Here is a 19253-nt window from a genome sequence, read left to right as displayed (position 1 = left end):
TCTTAGAGCATGTAAACAAGATGCGTATGAGTACTGGGATGCACTTAAATGTTCATGTAAAAAAAACATACAAATTCAGCAAGAGACGTTATTTTATACAGCGAGTTTGACAATTTAGAGTTGCTTGTTGATGTAAATAGCATTTATATTACACATATCACAGTTAATTAAGCATTGGAGGTTTTAACCAGCATTGTCACTTACAGCTACTCAACAATAATATACTACCACTGGTGTAACGTGGGAATTCCCTTCTTGACAACTATTCTTCATACAGTACATGTCAGCATCCAACCTGCAAGCTCAGCAAAATAGGCACATTTACTGTGTTTTCACTATAATAATACATGCTGGAACACATGAACATATGTCTTGCCTGTGTACACGTTCGTGTAGCAAAAAGAGGAGCATAGTGTAAGTGGTGCTGTACGCAGGAAAAGGAAGAACATTCTCTGGCTGCAGATGAGAGGATGGTATTAGAGCGAGCGAGTCAGGACATTTTGGAGAACATGAAGATATTTTTGTCTGATATTCACTTTATTATACACCAAACAGGAGTTCTTTTGTTTTGGGGGCAAGCCTTAGATTGAATTAGGTTGATGTCAAGATTAGGTTAAGGGTTGGGGTTAGATATTTAGCTGTGATGGTTGAGCTAATGCATTACAGTATATCAATGAGGTAAAAAGGTGGAACTACAAATGTGTGTGTGTCTGTGTGGGAGACTGAGCGTGAGGGTCATCATACTTTCCCGTACATTAAGGTAAGTGCTTGGCTCTCCAGCAGTAGTAAATGGAGTCTTATGGCTTCAGGGGGGTTGTCTCTGAACTCTGAATCAAAAGCAGAGAGTGTCCCAAGCCTTGGGTCACTGCTTCTGTGAATCATCAAATTCAGAGGAAAAAGATAGATGCTTTGTGTGTGTGTGTGTGTGTGTGTGTGTGTGTGTGTGTGTGTGTGTGTGTGTGTGTGTGTGTGTGCGTGCATCATTTATAATCCTATCCAGTGTCCTTTGTGGGGAACACAATACACACCCCCTGTCAGAGTCATGTCGTGCAGTTTAGAGTCAGTGAGGAGGTAAACGTCTAATAAGTGCATCTCCTATATGTACAGTATGCCAGGGAAATTTTGAGGTGATTTTTAAAAAGAGAATAGAGTATTAAATGTCATATGCACACATAAATACATCAAAGAGCTTGCTGGTGGTTTACCGGCTTTAATGAAAAGGGGTAAACGTCTTGCAGTAATCTGTCATTGGCTTTTTTCTTCTTCACTTCCTACAAAAACACAGAAAACTTACATACAGTCAACATCTGTCGTACATGCATGCAGGCACTAATCTAAAAGGTCTACTCACCTCAACAAGCTGGAGTAGGCTTGTATCAATTTATGGGTTTGTCAATACCTTAATTCCCTCTGTGCCCTATTGCAGATATACGAAGAATTAAAGGATATTTTGTTGTGCCTGGATTTCGTCGTTTGAACCTTCCATCATTTATCAAGCCCAAACGCTGCAAGCGTAGATCCACAGACAGTACATACCTCTCACTGACGTTAACAAATATTCGTTTTATTACACAGGAAGCTCCTGGACGCGTGTACACGTGTTTCCGCCCGCGAACCTGGCGCACCCGCTCTGGCGTCAGTCAGCACCACGGACAGAGGCAGCGGTTAGAATGCAGCGCGTGGCTCCAGAGTCCACTTTGCTTAACAAGGCGAGCGCTGCTCCGCAGCGGTTGTGGCCGAGGCTAAAAAGTCAAGGTTGAACCACGCAAAGGCGAAAAAACCCAACAACAACAAAAAAAAACAGGCAAAACTCGCAGCTCATGCAAATCCAGAACTTTTCGTTTAAGCATCATTTCATCATTTTTTTATGTTGCTTTCAATCATACCTATTCATCACGTCCTAAATCTTCTTTTAAACTATGACGAATAGTTTTTAACACACTTAAAACACTACTGTTTAGTAAGGTGTAGCCTACAGCGATTGACTCGCCATCCGTAGCTGCGTAAATCAGACCTCTCTTTGCCTGTTTTGCATTCGTGCGTCGCAGTGTTTCACGTCATTCAGGCACCTAACTAGATTGTTCCATCAGACGGAATTACCCGCATCACTCAATGAAATACAATTATTGATTACGCTTAACCCCCCACCCCCCACCCCTCCCTTACCCCTGCCTCCCCCGTCCCCTCCCTCCCTCGCGCCGTCTCTCTCTTTCGCTCTCTCCTTTCCCGAAGTGCTGCAGCGAGAGAGCACTGCATCGAAAAAAAGCATTGTCGTGAGGCGGCACTTGTCTCTGATCATACTTTGAAATAAAAAGCGCAGAAGATTTGTTTTCCCTCCTTAAACCAGCGCACAGTCTGATGAAATGGCAAACTATGGGATCAGCCCCCTCTGCTCACTGTAAATGACGGTAAGCAATTACTTTTCCTTGTAGAACATGCTGCCTGTGTAACACTTCCTACTTAGACAAACCCTTTGATATCAGCTGTTATTTTACCCGCGTGTCTCCGATGGCACAACGAGGCAGGAATGCAGAATTTTTTTTTAGTTTTATGTATAATTTTTTTCAAAGTTAAAGATTCGGCATTGGTCTTATTCCTCATCTTGGTACAATGAAATGAGACAATGCATTAGCCGAATACAAGCATAATAACTGACACAGGAAGGAAGAAAGGAGGTGGGGGGGCGATTCCTTTCCTTGAGTAAATGAAACAGTTTGTCATGACTTTGCCTTCTGTACCGGTTGTATTAACAGTCATTCAGCCGCCCGTCTTGGTGTAAAGTTTGGGCAGTTGGCTGCGCACTGTGCATGCTGTGGTGCAATCCAGCCACCTGCCCCGGGGCAGTTAAAGCACTCTGCGCCGCTGCCAAAAAGAGGAGAGGACGCGGGAGCAGCAACTGACTCATCCGTGAATTGCACCTCGAGAGGCAGAGAGCGATTGACAGGCACACAGCCGGTGAACTGGAAGCCTGCGACCAAGTGCTTTGTTTGCAGTCCTGAGGGCTGCTGTCGCAGTCCTGCTGGCTTAACGCGGAGGGTGTCCATCGATTGATTGCTCGCTGGATTGCCTTGATTTGAAGTTGTTGTGGGTTGTGTTTTTTTTTTCTTCCATAGTGAACAGGAATCTTCCTGCTCTTCCCCTGCGTTCAGTAACGTCTCCATCACAAGCGTCCACTGACCTGTGATTTTGTTGAAGTTGATGCAGCTCCATTTTCAGTGGGAGACATCTTCTGTTGTGACGTTTCCCTGTTGAAAGGAGGCAAGAACTCTGAGTACACTACGTCAGGGACGTGTCATCACAAAGAGAAGTTAAATAGTTTTCAACAAATTTTGTCCTTTAGCGTAAAATTAAATAAAAGCACGTCTTTTTCAAAGTCTTCTTAATATTTAAACAATTCCTACAACCTTTGTCATTTGCCAAAAAGCCTCTAATCTTATGAAACCATTTGACAAAATTACCAATGTATTGTGAGAATCCACCAGTGAAAGCCTTTAGCCAGAGTCTATACTGTGTTCACGTGTCAACAGAGGCCCATGAAACGCCTGCACCAAGCAGTGGCGGTGCCACCTTATGTTTCACATCTCCCCTGTAAGCGCTGTATTGTGTCAGCAGAGAGGTCTGGCGAAGGCAGCGACTCCATATGTTTAGCAAGAAGATCAAACAGATACGCAGACGCACAAGAGAGAGATTCCCTGTAGCTCTTTCAAAGTTATTTCATCTCATCTGTTTTCTTTCTATACGCATCATTATATCTAGATATCTAAAAACATTGTGTGCATATATTAAATTATAGATCATTCATAACATATTATTCTTAATTGATGTATGTGCCCTATTTTAACTATTCCAACAGTTTTCTCACCCTTTCTTCCATCTTTTTACCCAGCCATCACTTATTCTGTTATCAATACTTGTGCTGCACCCCCTCAGCCTCTTCCCTCCATCCACTCTCTAGTAATGACACCCATGTCTGATGAAATCTCCTAAGAGAAGACGTCCTGGGCTGGTTGGATCTCTGCCTCCCAGATGAGGTCATGGGCGCTCTGATTTGATGGGATTACAGCGGCTCTGCCCACTTAGAGATTGGACCAGCTCACGCCGATAGGACAGACCAGTAGTCAAGTCACTGTGCTTGTGAGTGCCTTTGAAAGGACACGGGCAAGACGAACCTGAGACGGGGCTGCTTAGACAAAAAGCCCCCATCCTTTATTATTTTATTAAGTTCTCATAGAACATATTTAGCCAAAACTCTTCTCCAAAGGTTTTTTTATATTCAAGGGTGGAATTTGAGGCCACATGATACTTGACTATGTTTTTTTGTATTTTGAAGAGGGTGAAGGAAAGCAGATCCACTATCCATCACGCAAACAGGGCGTTTGGCCGGAGCAAGGCCTATTTTCAGCCACCCTCACACATACCAGTGGCTATAATAATAATATATATATAATAAATGTGGCTATAATGTCCACACTATACAGTAGGAACTGTCTTTATCCTGAAAGCAAGACATAGTAAAAGTGATCTGTGTCTATGAATCTTAAACAGACTGGCATGTTATAGTCATGGATACATAAACCTGGACATTAACAGGAAGTAATTGACAGCAGAGTCCAGGCTGATTGTGTTTGCACCCCCTGCTCTGACTTTCACTGTGGGGGTCTCGTGTCTTCTGAGCTTCATCACCACTTAGAGCAGGCTTCACCACACTCTCCATTGATTCCCTGAGAGCCAGTCGTCTTTGCTGTTGCGTATCCACGTGTGGATGTTTGATTTGTGTAAAGAATGCGTACGTTAGAACCAAAACAACCTAAAAAGCCGTTGCTATGAGTCATCCCTCGGATGTTATCGGCGGCGCCACTGGTGTCAGTGGACGTATTAAAAAATGATGGGTCCATGTATAAAGGAGGGTACTCACGAGCACAGATTGTCATCAAATGAGGCAAAAGGGTTTAGCAGAGTCACCTTGAATCAGCAGCGTCGATTTGCCCAGTAAAATTGCATCATGGGAGCTGGAAGTGGCCCTGTGATTTGTGTTCTCCTGACAAGGCTTCAGTGTTCATTAGAGGCTGTGGTGAGCAGCTCCTAGACACACGGGAGCTGCACACAGCGGACAGATCTGACCACACACACACACACACACACACACACACACACACACACACACACACACACACACACGCACGCACGCACACGCACGCACACGCGCGCACACACACACACACACACACACACACACACACACACACACACACACACACACACACACACACACTGGAAAAAAGTCTACTCATGGGTTTGCACAATCTATTTTACTGTATCTGTATTTAAATCCTGTTCCATATCTCAAGTCGTTCCATCCGTGAATTGGGGATTTCAGATCAGATTATGATTTTGGTCTATACTCGTTTTGCTGCTTCGTTCACTGTCAGGCTGGGGTCTCCCTCTCATTCACACTGGGCTTCCAGGATGGGAAAGGGCTTCCCCATGTAGTCCGTGTGCACACACATGTGGCACCGTGTCTGAGTGTTCCTCTTCTTCACGACGGAGACTTAAGGCTGTAATTTGTCCAGTTTCACTCTGGGGATGCATTTATCTGTGTTTCCCCTCACAGCCACTCCTCCCGTCCTCACTTCTGTCACGGATTGAAGATGACAGCGCCATTCCGGTTGGACTGTCGGCCCCATTATAATAAACCAGCTCTTTACTAGGAGCAAATTGATTTCAGGCAGAGCCTTGTTTGTGAGCTTCTGCTCCCTCAGAGCTGATCATGAGTCAGCAGATTTACCATCTCTAACGCCAGATCATGAAATATAGAACAAGGGGACTGTCCCTGAAAATGCAACGTTCATTTGGAATAAAAACACTGAGCTATGAATAAAAACAAAAAGCAATGCATCCCAAACCCTGTTTTACTGACATCACTCCAAATGATTAAAAGTCCCAAGAGAATGGCCAATGAATGATTAAAGAGCGTCAGTGGAGGGTCGCCTCTTAGTCTGCCATGGTTAAAGATGGAGCTGAAGGTTGAGTTAAAGGCACATTCAGATGATTGTCCCCCTCTTTCTCATTTTCTATTTGACTCTGTTCTGTCCCCTGTTCATCATGCAGTGTTTTTCTATTGTTTGCTTCGTACCTGCCTCTCACCCCTTCTTCATTTGTTACAGCTTTGCCAATGATCGTGGGTTAATTCCTGTGGTGACGGAGGATTCAAGAGTTTTCCCCACTGAGACCCCCTGATCAGCATTCTTCCGCTCCTCCCTCAGCTGGAATCAGAATGGAGGACACTTACAATAACAGGACTTCCCTGGTGAAAGGGGCCAAGGACATGGTGAAGGGCGCCAAGCGGCAGGCGGCAAAGAAAGTCAACAAGGTGGTGGACCGCGCCACAGACGAGTACTCAAGCCACCGCAACTACAGCCGCTTCCAAGACGAGGAGGAGGACGAAGACGAGGACTTCTACCGCCACCCGCCGGGGCGGGACGCGGGGGACAACGAGGACGGCTCCAGCGACGCCACGGAGGGCCACGACGACGAGGACGAGATCTACGAGGGCGAGTACCAGGGCGTCCCCTCGGCGGGAGGCCCGAAGCGCGCGGGGGCGCAGGCGGCGCCGGGGCGGGCGGGCTCGGACGCCGCCCGGGACCGCAAGGAGCTGGAGGAGGAGAGGCAGGCGGACGAGGAGGAGCTGGCGCAGCAGTACGAGCTGATCATCCAGGAGTGCGGCCACGGGAGGTTCCAGTGGCAGCTGTTCCTGGTGCTGGGCCTGGCCCTCATGTCGGACGGCGTGGAGGTGTTCGTGGTGGGCTTCGTGCTGCCCAGCGCCGAGACCGACATGTGCGTGCCCAACTCCAGCTCGGGGTGGCTCGGTAAGCGGCGCTCACCCGCGGCATTCGCTCAGAGGCAATCACTGTGCGCGTGTTTTCAAGTTGGTTTCCCCCCCCGACTTATTGAATGTTCAGCCATGCAGAATCTACAGTTCACGCAGCGATGACGTGCTGTTTTGTTGGCCGCCGCTGTGAAACCCTCACAGGACGCTCGTCCACGAGGCTTCATTGTTACTGCTTCTTACCAAGTATCCATACAAACCCCTTTCTTCCTCTCCAGCCAAGCAGAGTCCTGCAGGCATTCACGCTCTCTGCTCCGCTTCTCCTCGTTCGTGACTCCATCCCTCATCCCTCGCCGCTCTGCTCTTTGCCCATCCTCCCCCGTTCTCTCTCCCACCCCCTCCCCCCCTTCCCACCGATCGCCCCGGGGAGCCTTCGTGTTTAGGTGCACATGGTTGGTGTGTGTTCGCGTGCACGCGCGGGCATAGCCTACATGATTGGTGTGACCTTGTTGCCGTCCGTCAGGGTAATTGTGTTTAATTTCAATCAGCCAAATGAGTTTCGTGTTTTACAGGTGTAGGCTGTTAAAACAGCCCGTTACATCTGGGAGTGGACTTTACTTTAAAATTAATTTTGCAACAAATAGAGGGAGCAATGCAGAGATCTGTGGATACAACCTGGAGTCTGTAGTGGAGTAATGTGTTGCTGGGACACTTGCTCTTTAAGTGCACCTGCTCATTTAGATTCTGCAAACCTGCAAATAACAGTTTTAAGAAAATGAGAATTTATTATTTGTAATGTGTATATTTCAGAAAGTGAAACAGTTTAATTACATAGTTTGGAAAATGCCATTTGGTGTTTGGCTAGTTCCACCTGAGTTGTGTTCCCATTATAGTCGCCCTGTGTGGCTCCATTAACCCCATAACTGGCAGGGAGCGGGGTGTAATGGGATAATGCTGCATGAGAAATGCAAATGCCTGAGTAGGATGGATGGCCGAAACACTGATTTGATTACTGAATTCAATTTGGTCCGATCAGGGTCCTGATCAGGAATCCCTGGCTCGCGCAGGAATGAGGAAGGAGAGTTGGGGATGTGAGCGGAGGACGGTGGAGGGGAGCGAGAGTGAAAGCTGCTCTGCGAGATGCAGTACGTGTGAAGAGCCGGGCAGAGGATGGGGGGGGGCAGAGAGGTGTGGGTGGACGGGAGGCTTCAGCACACTAACAATTTGAGGGAAGGCTCAGTTATCATCTCAGACACAACAGACAATGGGAACGCGTCACCCTATCATTACATATTTGTTCGTTCCTCTGCTCAAACACCCTCGTCTCGCCCACTCTCTCACCTTTCTTACTCGCCTTTCCAGCCCGACTCGTCGCCACCTCTCAAACTCAATCTGAACACCGGCTGCCGTGGCGTTCGTTCGTTTTTTTTTTTTTTTTTTTTTTTTTCCCGATCATCCCACCCTGCTTCTCCTCATCCGCATGTGCCAGCTGGCAGGCTGCGTGGAGCTGGGCGGTCCGGGGGCAGCTGAGCATGGCTAAACTGCAGTAAGATCCCAGCGTCACTGCAGAGATTTCACCGCCCGAGTGGTGCAGCTCTACATTGTGCGCGAGTGGGACGGGAAGGAGGGAGTGTGTGTGTGTGTGTGTGTCTGCGCGTGTGTTTGCGTGTGTGTGTGTGTGTGTGTGTGTGTGTGCGTGTGTGTGTGTGTGTGCGTGTGTGTGTGTGTGTGTGTGTCTGCGCGTGTGTGTGTGTGTGTGTGCGTGTGTGTGTGTGTGCGTGTGTGCGTGCGTGTGTGTGTGTGTGTGTGTGTGTGTGTGTGTGTGTGTGTGTGCGTGTGTGTGTGTGTGTGTGGACATTCCCTATAGTCCCTAATGTAACGATGGTTGAATCATGGCTGATGCCGGTGACTCATACAATAACGTACTTTCCCCCCATTCACATGATTTAAATATGACATAAACCCTCAATCTCCTTTTCTGCGGAGGAGGCAGAAAATGGAGGCACGAATCCGATCAAACAGACACGATGTGATACAAATGTGATTACACGCTGTTCAGTGTAAAGGAGCTGATGGTGGCAAAGCAAAGAGGACACTGAGGCAAATAAATAAGTGGGAAGCACAGAGGAGACGGTGGAAGGAGAGAGTCTGAGGAGATGGGGGGAAATGGGAAGTGAGGCGGGAGCTGGAGGAGCAGCGGGAGGACGCAGGCCGAGCAGAGGACCGGTGTGAGGCTGAGAAGGGAGAAGCAGGGAGAAACAAGGAGCGATGAGATCAAGTGAAATTACAAGCCAGTGTCAGCGTTGTGAATAACACAGGACGTTTTATTTTTTGTGACAGTGAAACAGTTTGAACCACTAAGAGCAAAGAGCATTAAATCATGAAATCAGAGGAGCTCGTGAAGCAGCTCAGTGCTCCCACAGCTCCCAGGGGGCTCCTCAGGATGTGACGGGACGGGATAGACCCCCCCTCCTCCCCTCCTCCCCTCTCCACACGCTGTCTGACTCCATCCAAGAATGAGGGAATTCTCCTTTCTCCTTTCTTTCTTTCTTTCTTTCTTTCTTTCTTTCTTTCTTTCTTTCTTTCTTTCTTTCTTTCTTTCTTTCTTTCTTTCTTTCTTTCTTTCTTTCTTTCTTTCTTTCTTTCTTTCTTTCTTTCTTTCTTTCTTTCTTTCTTTCTTTCTTTCTTTCTTAGGGCACAGTAGCTCTTTGATCCTCTTTGCCTTGTCCTGAGTGTGTCCCTGTGATTTTGCTGAATATTTACCACTTCCTGAGATGTGTTTTGACATCTCAGCAGAGTGTCATGGGGCAAAACCTCTTGCCTCTGCCTGAGAGGTCTCCTGACACACTGTCATTTTCTGATGGTGCTCAGAGTCTATATGGTTCATCAGTTCCAAATTCAGTTGCGTTTCAAACACTCAGGATGTTTGTATCAGGTCATATTCATTCAGGTACCGTGGTCTTGTGTTCCAAACCTTTTCATACAAAAGTGTCAAAGATTATACAGTACAGTAAGATTCAGTTTTTAGGTTCGTGACACAAATTACACGTAAGTCTGATGATGTCATACAGTTTACTGGACTGTGTGCTCATCACGCAAGAAGGAAGAAGGGCAGAACATCAATAAATTCATTATGTAATTGAAAGGGATGTAGTCGTTAGTTCCATTAGGCGTTAGTTTAGAAAAGGGTGACTTCCTACGTCTTAATGTCTACAGTACAACAAAAAAATCTTTATTTACATGGAAGGTGTTGAGACAATACGTAAAAAGGCCTGTGGATGTTGCTGTGCTGATGTTGTAGCCGCTGCTTTAACGAAGCAAACGTGAACTGTGCGTAGACTGAAGACTTGTGTTACATTTAGTACTGACTTGATGAGTCCTTCAGGCCAGTAGCTAGATGGCTGCCAAATGTGACAGATAGCTGGGTCCCGACCCCCGGAGCGAGAGCCAGACAGATATCTGCTCACGGCGAAGGAGGAGGAGGAGGAGGAGGAACCTGACTGGAGACGCTGCAAAAAGGAAATGCATCGTTCTATTAAGATTAGAACAAAGTGTCCCCAGGGCTGAGTCCTTTCACTCCATGCAGGGTTGCACATCCACACTCCATGTGAAGCCAAAGGTTCACGTTGATGTATTACTGAACCTGAACTCAAAGCACTACTGTAATTATTACCCTAGTAAACAAGTCACTGTTTTAACCGGAGGGGGGGGGGGGTACAAACCTCTGTGTGCGCTCACACAGCCTCCATGAAGGCTGCTACACCCACTGTGACACATCCAGTACAGGCTAAAGTACTAATAATGGGCTTCTCTCTCCGGAGCAGAATCGTGATCAGGGAGAGAAATCAATGCTGTTTTGTTGGAGCATCGATCCCATCTGTGATGAGAGAGATTAAAAGAGAGCACAGGGCTCTTTTGTAAAGTCACCCCGCATTACTGTTCACATTTGTCTCCCCATTGATCAGAGCCCTTTTCAGTTCCATGCAGACTGTATTTACCTATGAACGTTACAGTGGGTCACTGGGGCCCAGAGCTTTCCACTTGGATTTCAGTGAAATATGTCACCCACTAAAACCTTCACCTTTCATCAGCATTAGCCTCCACTGTGTGTTAAGGCAGAGAAAAGATCAGGATGTCCTCTGTCTCTCTTCCAGGAAGTGTGGTGTACTTGGGGATGATGGTCGGTGCGTTTTTCTGGGGAGGGATGTCGGACAAGGTGGGCCGCAGACAGTGCCTCCTCATTTGCATGTCCACCAACGGCTTCTTCGCCTTCCTGTCGTCTTTCGTCCAGGGATACGGCCTCTTCCTGCTCTGCCGTCTCATCGCGGGCTTCGGGTAAGTCTGACCCCACGGGGGGTCACGGTGGGGCCGGTGGGGATGGGCCGTCGCTGATGATTTGTGAACAGCCGGGTCAAACGATGTGCTTGAAAATCTATTTCAGGCAGTAAGGCTGTAACTACACCCGGACTAATATGATACAGTAAGTGTGAGTGCACCAAGGCCCACCCAGAAATAAGAACAAATATGGTTTTATCTACATTATATTTTAAAAATATTACTGGCTATATTTGTTTTATATTGCTATTGATATGAAATTGGACGGGATGATGAAGCTCTTTGCCATCAGTGTTTAAGATGCGATGCGTGCTCTGCTGGCGGCTCTCACAGCGCAGACATACGGTGCAAACTGTGATTTATGACGTCCTGCTCCTTGGCTCTGGAAGTGTCCCTTTAAGAGCTAATTCAGTAATTGCATCTGCATCGCTCTCCCCGCAGACCTTCAGAATAATTGAAAAGGCCGTCCAAACTGCCAAAGCAGCTGGCGCTACTGACTCACGACGAGCAGGAAAAATTTGCTTTGTGCTTATTTTTTTGCTGACTCGCGTGGTGTTTGCATTAAGATGCCGAATCGCCACACTTTTGTCAAATCGTACATCTTCTGTCCGGTCCCTGCAGGATCGGCGGCGCCGTGCCCATCGTGTTCTCCTACTTTGCCGAGGTCCTGTCCCGGGAGAAAAGAGGCGAGCACCTCAGCTGGATGTGCATGTTCTGGATGATCGGAGAGATCTATGCGTCCGCCATGGCCTGGGCCATCATACCGCACTATGGTGAGCCTCGGCGTACAGTACCACACCCATCTGGGTTTTATGCAATGTTTTAGTTACGTCACCGGTGGTGTGTGAGAGGAAACACTCGCTGAAATGCGCTCAAAGCACAAAGTTGGTGGATTGATGCTCGGACATGGTAGAAAAAAACAAGTGCTGGAGGCGTGAGAGGAGCCTGGAAGGGGGTCCGAGGAGCAGGGTTCATGACAGTCCTGCAGCTGCTCCATCATCCACAGACAACATCCGTTGCCTCCTCTGCAACCTGCCCCGTTTGATGCCGGCCCCATCTCTCCGTCTAACTTTGTCCTTCCTTTTATTACCTCTCCTCTCTCTCCATTCTGTCTCCGCCGAGTGTTCTTCTTGATCAAGCATAATTAGGTTTTTCCCCTTGCTGTAATAGGGCAAAGCTACAGCTAGGGGTGATTTATGGCCAGAGCATGCGTTAGTCAACCCCATGACGTCAGTGGCAGATAGAGAGGGACTCCAGACGTGCGCACACACACACACACACACACACACACACACACACACACACACACACACACACACACACACACACACACACACGCACACACACACACTCTGAGCATCGTTGTTTTTAGCACTTGAAACGCATCGCTGCCAAAAGCTGGGTTTTATAATATGCTATGAGATTAATTCCAAGCAGCCTTTTTCTGGCATGACGATTAGTGCTAACCCCCTTCCCACCCCCTGACTCGGCTCCCACGCCTGTTGATAGATAATGGTGCCGTTCCCTTTGGAGCAGCATCTCCACGAGGCACGATCTGTGGAGAGACGTGGGAGGTCACGACTGACACGGCAACCCCTTTCTGCGCTTCCCAAAAAAAAAAATCTAAAATATGAATTCAGTTATAGCACTACAGAGAAATATATTTGAACATGTTTAGGACACATGCTGGCTGGTCCTGGCATCTCTGTGTGTTTGTACAACCCACCAACTCACGTAGTATTTCAATATTGTCATTATCTTTTATGACCTACAATAGAGTATAGATATTTGTGCATAAAAACCAAAAAAAGCACATACAGTAGAGCCATCTGCGTGTGTGTGTGTGTGTGTGTGTGTGTGTGTGTGTGTGTGTGTGTGTGTGTGTTTGGCATTATCACGTTCCCTTCATGATGTCGGCATATGAATGATAATCTGTTGTGTTATTAATTTCTGTGCTGTTTTCTCTGTCAGTGTGAGTTTTTTTTACCATGTGTGCATCTCGATTACGACTGTGCGTGTGTGTGTGTGTGTGTGTGTGCGTGTGTGTGTGTGTGTGTGTGTGTGTGTGTGTGTGTGTGTGTGTGCGTGCGTGTGTGTGCGCATGTACACGGGTGTGCACGTTACAATGATTAATGAGTCTGGGAGAGTGCCTGTGGGCTGAGATCAAGTGCAACAAGATTTACCCTAGCAGAAAACACTCAATTCCTTTCCTACACATTAAATTAACCCGTCCCTGTGCACTTCCCTCAGCTCCCACTTTCAGCCATTCATCTCCGAGCTCACACATCAGTCCGCGGAGGGCTCTCATTTAAATGCTGCTTTTATTTGCAGACCTTTTGTCATCACACTATGAGATTCACACATAACATTTAGAATCAGCCTTTCAGTCCCGTCTGTTACCTTTCGCGGAGTCTTATTATATCCCTAATATTCTTTATACCTTCCAGGTTCCTCATAAAAATGCTCATATGACCAAATTTGATTATTGTGTTATTTGCTGGCTAGAGGTGACATAAAGTTGAATTTATTATGCACTTTATTATTACGTATATTGTTGTTGTGTGTTTCCAGGGTGGAGCTTCAGCATGGGCTCCGCGTACCAGTTTCACAGTTGGAGGGTGTTTGTGGTGGTGTGTGCGCTGCCCTGCGTGTGCGCTGTGGTGGCGCTTACCTTCATGCCTGAAAGTCCCCGATTCTACCTGGAGGTACACACGTTCTTACTCAAACGTCACAGATGTTAAACCGCAATGGGTCGATCTCTGCTGAACTCGCTGCTTCGCTAGCATCCAACATCTGCCAACGCAGCCCGTCTCTAAAAATATTGGGGATTGATGAGAGGAGGCCTGTCAGATGATGTAATTACCGCCCATTTTTTGCCACTGTGACGTCCTCACACAATGCACGGCGCCCACCCAAGGGTGCCGAGACGCTCGCCGCCACCATCTGCAGAATGGCAGCTTTTGAATTAGTGACAGTAGATTTCCCGCGGCAGAATAATTGCCCCGAGGCATAAAAATGGGCGACTGTCCTCATCTGGAGCTGGCAGTGCGTCTGCGGCGCGTGAGGGTTTGAATGTGAGGCTGTTGCTGGTGCTGATGAAGTCGAGCCTGGCGCTGATCCCGCGAATTTGTGTCATCTCCTCCCGTCCCCTTCTGTCAGGTGGGGAAGCACGACGAGGCCTGGATGATCCTCAAGCAGATCCACGACACCAACATGCGAGCGCGTGGGCAGCCGGAGAAAGTCTTCACTGTGAGTGTGTGTTTCCAGCGCGCGGCGCCTTAGCGGGTTTTTCCTAGCGCTTAAGGGAAGCAAAGAGGCTTATGTTCTGCCACCGCTGGGACAGGTTTAAACGCTCTCACTGTGTGAATTACCAAGGTCCTGAGCGCATCATTCAGACTTAGGTGACTATTAGCTGCACTTTGGGAAAGCCGTACAGTCAACATGTTTCTGGATTTTACTGTAGTAGATCCTGATTTGTTGTACGTTGTCGTTACTTTTATCGGGTGTGGTTGTGTCTTTGCTATGTGCTAAATGAGCAGTTCTACCAAATAATACAGTTTCTGTGCTGACTCGTAGGTGAACAGGATCAAGACCCCCAAACAGCTGGATGAGCTGGTTGAAATGGATTCAGGGTCAAGCAACCCAGTTTCCAAGGTTTTCTTTAGGATGAAGGCAGAAATACACGGGGTACATGTTTTCTTGTTCACTTACAGCGTTTTAGTGTGTTTATTGAATTATTAGGCAGATTTCTGTCCCCTGTCCAAACGCAGCCGCACCTTTCTGCTTCACCGTCTCTCACTCCTCTTTAGATTTACCTGAATCTCATGAAGTGCTTCAACTACCCTTTGCGGGAAAACATGATGCGTCTGGCCATAGTCTGGTTCACGCTGTCGTTCGGGTGAGTTTTTGAGTCTTTGTCGTGTCGTTTGTGTCACAGGAGAATCCGACAGGTCTAATTTCTCGGGGCAGATAATGGCGCGCCGCCACATCGCTTTTCTGTCATTCCGATCTCTCCGCTGCGCAGAAGTTTCATAGTTTCAAAATCAATCACAGTCGGTGGATCGATATTGGTCCGCTGGTGTGTCAGTGAAAGCAGAGATGGAGCCAGTAATGAAAACACCCGGAGAACATTAGTGTCAAAGAGAACCACAGGGTCCTCTGTCCTCTGTCTATGTCCGACTAGACAGTTGCAAATGTATCTATCTAAATTTTAACCAGATCTTTGTCCAAAAGTCTGCCTCCTAATATCTTGATTCTTGTCCTCATCAGCACAATGAGACAGGAGCATAAAGACATGCGTTATCCTTGTGTTTGCAGGTATTATGGTCTGTCAGTCTGGTTCCCTGATGTCATCAAACATCTCCAGGCAGACGAATATGCCTCCAAGGTCCAGATGCACAGCGATGAGCGCATTGAAGACTTCACCTTCAATTTCACCCTGGAGAACCAGATCCACAAAAATGGTCTTTTTCTTAATGATCGGTGAGAGAGGAGAGAGCCTTTAAAACCCAACAATACGACACTTTGTTAGAATGAGACCTCAATGTGACGGTGCTTCTCCAGGTTCGTGAACATGAAGCTGAAGTCCGTCACCTTCGTCGACTCCACCTTTCGTAACTGCTACTTCGATGACGTCACATCGGTGGGCTCCTTCTTCCGTAACTGCACTTTCATCGAGACATTCTTCTTCCACACAGGTGAGATCAGGCCCGGATCCTTCAGGCGTTGAATATAAAGACGCTGTGGTTTTCAGAGTTAACACAGGTTGGCGTTTTGCCTGCGACAGACATCGATGAATCCAAGCTGATCGATGGGACAGAGGTGATCAATAGCACTTTCACCCACAACAAGACTGGGTGCCAGATGACGTTTGATGACGACTACAGCGCCTACTGGGTCTACTTCATCAACTTCCTGGGAACCCTGGCTGTCCTGCCTGGCAACATAGTGTCTGCTCTCCTCATGGACAAAATCGGCCGCCTGTCCATGCTCGGTAAAAACCAGCTGTCGGACGCTGAAATGTGACACCTGATTTCAACTGTGAGAGGACTTTTCTTGTCAGGCTGAACACTCTTTGTGTGCGTAGGCGGGTCCATGATCCTTTCCGGCATCAGCTGTTTCTTCCTGTGGTTTGGCACCAGCGAGTCCATGATGATTTTCATGCTGTGCCTTTACAACGGCTTGAGCATCTCGGCCTGGAATTCCTTGGATGTGGTCACTACGGAATCCTTCCCCACTGTCAGGAGGTGAGGAGCGCGTGAAGTATATTCCTGTGTATTTACTGGATGAATGCACTGGTGCACTCAACTGCAGTGATTTCCCCCCCGTCTTGTTTCTTCTGGTTACCTCCCTTTGTCGCTGTGTGTTCCCCAGAGGGACCGGCTTTGGGTTCTGTAACGCTCTGTGTAAGCTGGCTGCAGTCCTGGGGAACCTGATCTTTGGCTCCCTGGTAGGCATCACCAAGGCCATCCCCATCCTCATGGCGTCGTCGGTGCTTGTCGGGGGAGGGTTGGTTGGACTCCGGTTGCCTGACACGAGGGCCAACGTCCTCATGTAACAACGGCGTGGCGTTCCACGGCTGGGAAAAACCTGGGTCGACCCGACGACGGGAGGCCCAGGGCCCGTTGGGCGAGGAGTGCAAATCGCTTGGTCAATGCATATCTTAACTCTTCATCACACCACACCGATGTGCAGTAGAGCTGGTTGATAGCCAACTTTTTATCGTCTTTATTACAGAAGTCACATTCTTTTGTTGGTTGGAACAGTTTTCGAACGCCTCATCTGGCGATTTTCGCGCAGACGAACGCAGGTTTTCGCCTCCACCTCGCAGCTGCAGCCATAACCCCGCGTGGAGTCAGTTGCTCGGTTAAAGCTCTTTTAATATTGATACGGTCTTATTAAGACGAGCCAGATGGGGAGAAAAGTGAAAAACAAGCTGTAATGAGCCCAGTCAACCTGCTGTGTGACAACTTAGCCAATAGATGATCAGACAGGGAGGACACGCGACACAGCTGTGTGACAGCTGGTTTGCCCACAGGACTCGCAGGAAGCGTTGACGAGTGCAGAGAGTCAACACGCGAATAATAAAAAACATGCAAATCTACACAAAGCTAGACTTTAGGTCTGAAGGTAGACACAATTACCTTTCCTCTATATTACAGTGATATAAGAGAAATATATAGCTTGCAGACTTTGCACATTTTAGGCTTCATAACAACCACCAAGCCATTTGCATCACCTTCCCAACTAATGATGAAAAAGGCCATATTGAGAAACTATTTTCTGGTACTGTACCAATAACTGTATGCTATGTTGATTCTGAACCATAACTTTATTTTCTGATGATCTTAATGTTGTCCCACAAGGTCCCCTTCCATGTCAGGTAATAATGTCCACCCGATAAGCTCTCCTTCTGCTTCAGCTTTGTGTTGGGTCCTTCCCGTGTCTATGACGTTAACAATGACATGTGAGGCTGCTTCTTCAAAGTACTGAATGGCCTTTTCTTAATGTGCCTCTCCACAACTGAAGCGGTTTGCCTATACTCATATGGTGTCCAAGGTTGAAAGTGAATCCATACAACAGTAACAGCATTTCTGTGTACGTATTTGAACATTGTGACCAATGCAGTATTTTATTACACGTGACTTATTTTTTTCCTTTAAACCAAATATATTTTGTTACAAATCCTTATTTAAAAAAACAACAATGAAAAAACACTTAAAACATTATTTGTGCAAAGAGCTGCCAAGCTAATTTAAAAGTTAAATGCATTTCTATAAAGTAATAATGCAAATAACCTCTTGGTGGGGTTAAGGGGTTAAAGGTCATCCATTATAAAAATGTCTCCCAACAGTTTTTGTTTTTTGTAGTTTGTATCAAAAAAAACCTTAAAATTTACATTTGCAGTTACAAACTCAGAAACAAACACAAAACGCCATGATGATGATGAACTGAGCTTTGTTATTTGTGACCATTTTTGTATTTTGCCATAATCTCACTTATGTAAACATGACCAACCTTGCAGTTATACTGTACGTAGTTCTTGAAACACAGGAACCTCAGTGCACATTTCTGAATATAACGCTAATCAGAACCTGTTGCCACTTTCAAAGCATTAAGAGAACTCATAACAGTTTAGGTGCTTCTTTTGTGCCTGCCTGTTGTATTTAGTGTTCTGCTCTTCTTTCTATTTGTGTATCCGTGACTGCAACGTAGAGGGAGTTTGCTAGACTGATTAAGACTACTAAAGAACAAAACGACAATAAACTCAACATGCTTACAAAGTGTGCTTGTGCATCTACGAGCCACATACTGTAGTTTGTTAAATCAGCTCAAAATACATAAATTAAGTCTGACAGCTATTTTTTATTTAAATCATAATATTAATAAAATAATCATATTTATAGCCAAACAACACCCTATAGATCTCATATAGATTAAAAGCAAAGGCTTTTGGTACAGTGTGTGTGTGTGTGTGTGTGTGTGTGTGTGTGTGTGTGTGTGTGTGTGTGTGTGTGTGTGTGAACAAAAGAAAGAGTACAATATGCATGTTGTGCGTGAGTATGAGTGTAAATATTATGTAAATAGCAAAGCTGGTATTGGTGAAGTTCTGGATCAAATGTGTGTATGATCACTGATCAACCCATGCGTCACCTGCTTTTGCCAAGCGATAAGTCCATCTCTGTTGTACATCTGTGTTTGTCCTTGGCTTTAGGTCCTCAGTCACCTGCTGTGTGTGTGTGTGTGTGTGTGTGTGTGTGTGTGTGTGTGTGTGTGTGTGTGTGTGTGTGTGTGTGTGTGTGTGTGTGTGTGTGTGTGTGTGTGTGTGTGTGTGTGTGTGTGTGTGTGTGTGTGTGTGTGTGTGTGTATGTGTGTCCAAAAACCTGCATGTGTGTAGGAAACGTTTGTTCTTCAGTGGTCCTACTTGTGTTCTTATTGTTATTGTAAATGACAGAAAACTATGGCAATATTCAGATTTTATGTTGAGGAGAAATGTGAATGTATCACTGTTGTATGTAAATTAAGTTCATCCATTCAATGAAGGTAATCAAACGTATGTGGAGAATAAAGTTGTGTATATTTGTTGTGAAGG

General features: G+C 46.7%; 1 protein-coding gene across 1 annotated transcript; it reads left to right on the top strand.

The window, feature by feature from the left end:
* Positions 1-2224: 2224 nt before the first annotated feature.
* On the top strand, positions 2225-18997 carry sv2ca (synaptic vesicle glycoprotein 2Ca). Its single transcript, XM_029163612.3, has 13 exons — positions 2225-2408; positions 6165-6866; positions 10981-11161; positions 11783-11934; positions 13733-13866; positions 14321-14410; positions 14738-14848; positions 14971-15059; positions 15479-15643; positions 15725-15858; positions 15948-16154; positions 16248-16407; positions 16535-18997. Exons 2-13 carry the CDS (start codon positions 6275-6277, stop codon positions 16716-16718), a joined length of 2199 nt encoding a protein of 732 aa, XP_029019445.1. The 5' UTR covers positions 2225-2408; positions 6165-6274; the 3' UTR covers positions 16719-18997.
* Positions 18998-19253: the final 256 nt, after the last annotated feature.

This window comes from Betta splendens, chromosome 9 (genome assembly GCF_900634795.4).
Source record: "Betta splendens chromosome 9, fBetSpl5.4, whole genome shotgun sequence".
In the NCBI taxonomy this organism is placed as follows: Eukaryota; Metazoa; Chordata; class Actinopteri; order Anabantiformes; family Osphronemidae; genus Betta; species Betta splendens.
Note: the sequence above shows the minus strand (reverse complement) of the source record. Positions and strands in the feature narration are given on the sequence as shown.

Excerpts from the sequence above, each read along its gene's own strand:
- sv2ca (XM_029163612.3), top strand. The coding sequence starts at position 6,275 with ATGGAGGACACTTACAATAACAGGACTTCCCTGGTGAAAGGGGCCAAG. Across the intron at positions 14,849-14,970 it reads TGAAGGCAGAAATACACGGG|ATTTACCTGAATCTCATGAA; the intron begins GTACATGTTTTC and ends ACTCCTCTTTAG. Across the intron at positions 16,408-16,534 it reads TCCTTCCCCACTGTCAGGAG|AGGGACCGGCTTTGGGTTCT; the intron begins GTGAGGAGCGCG and ends TGTGTTCCCCAG.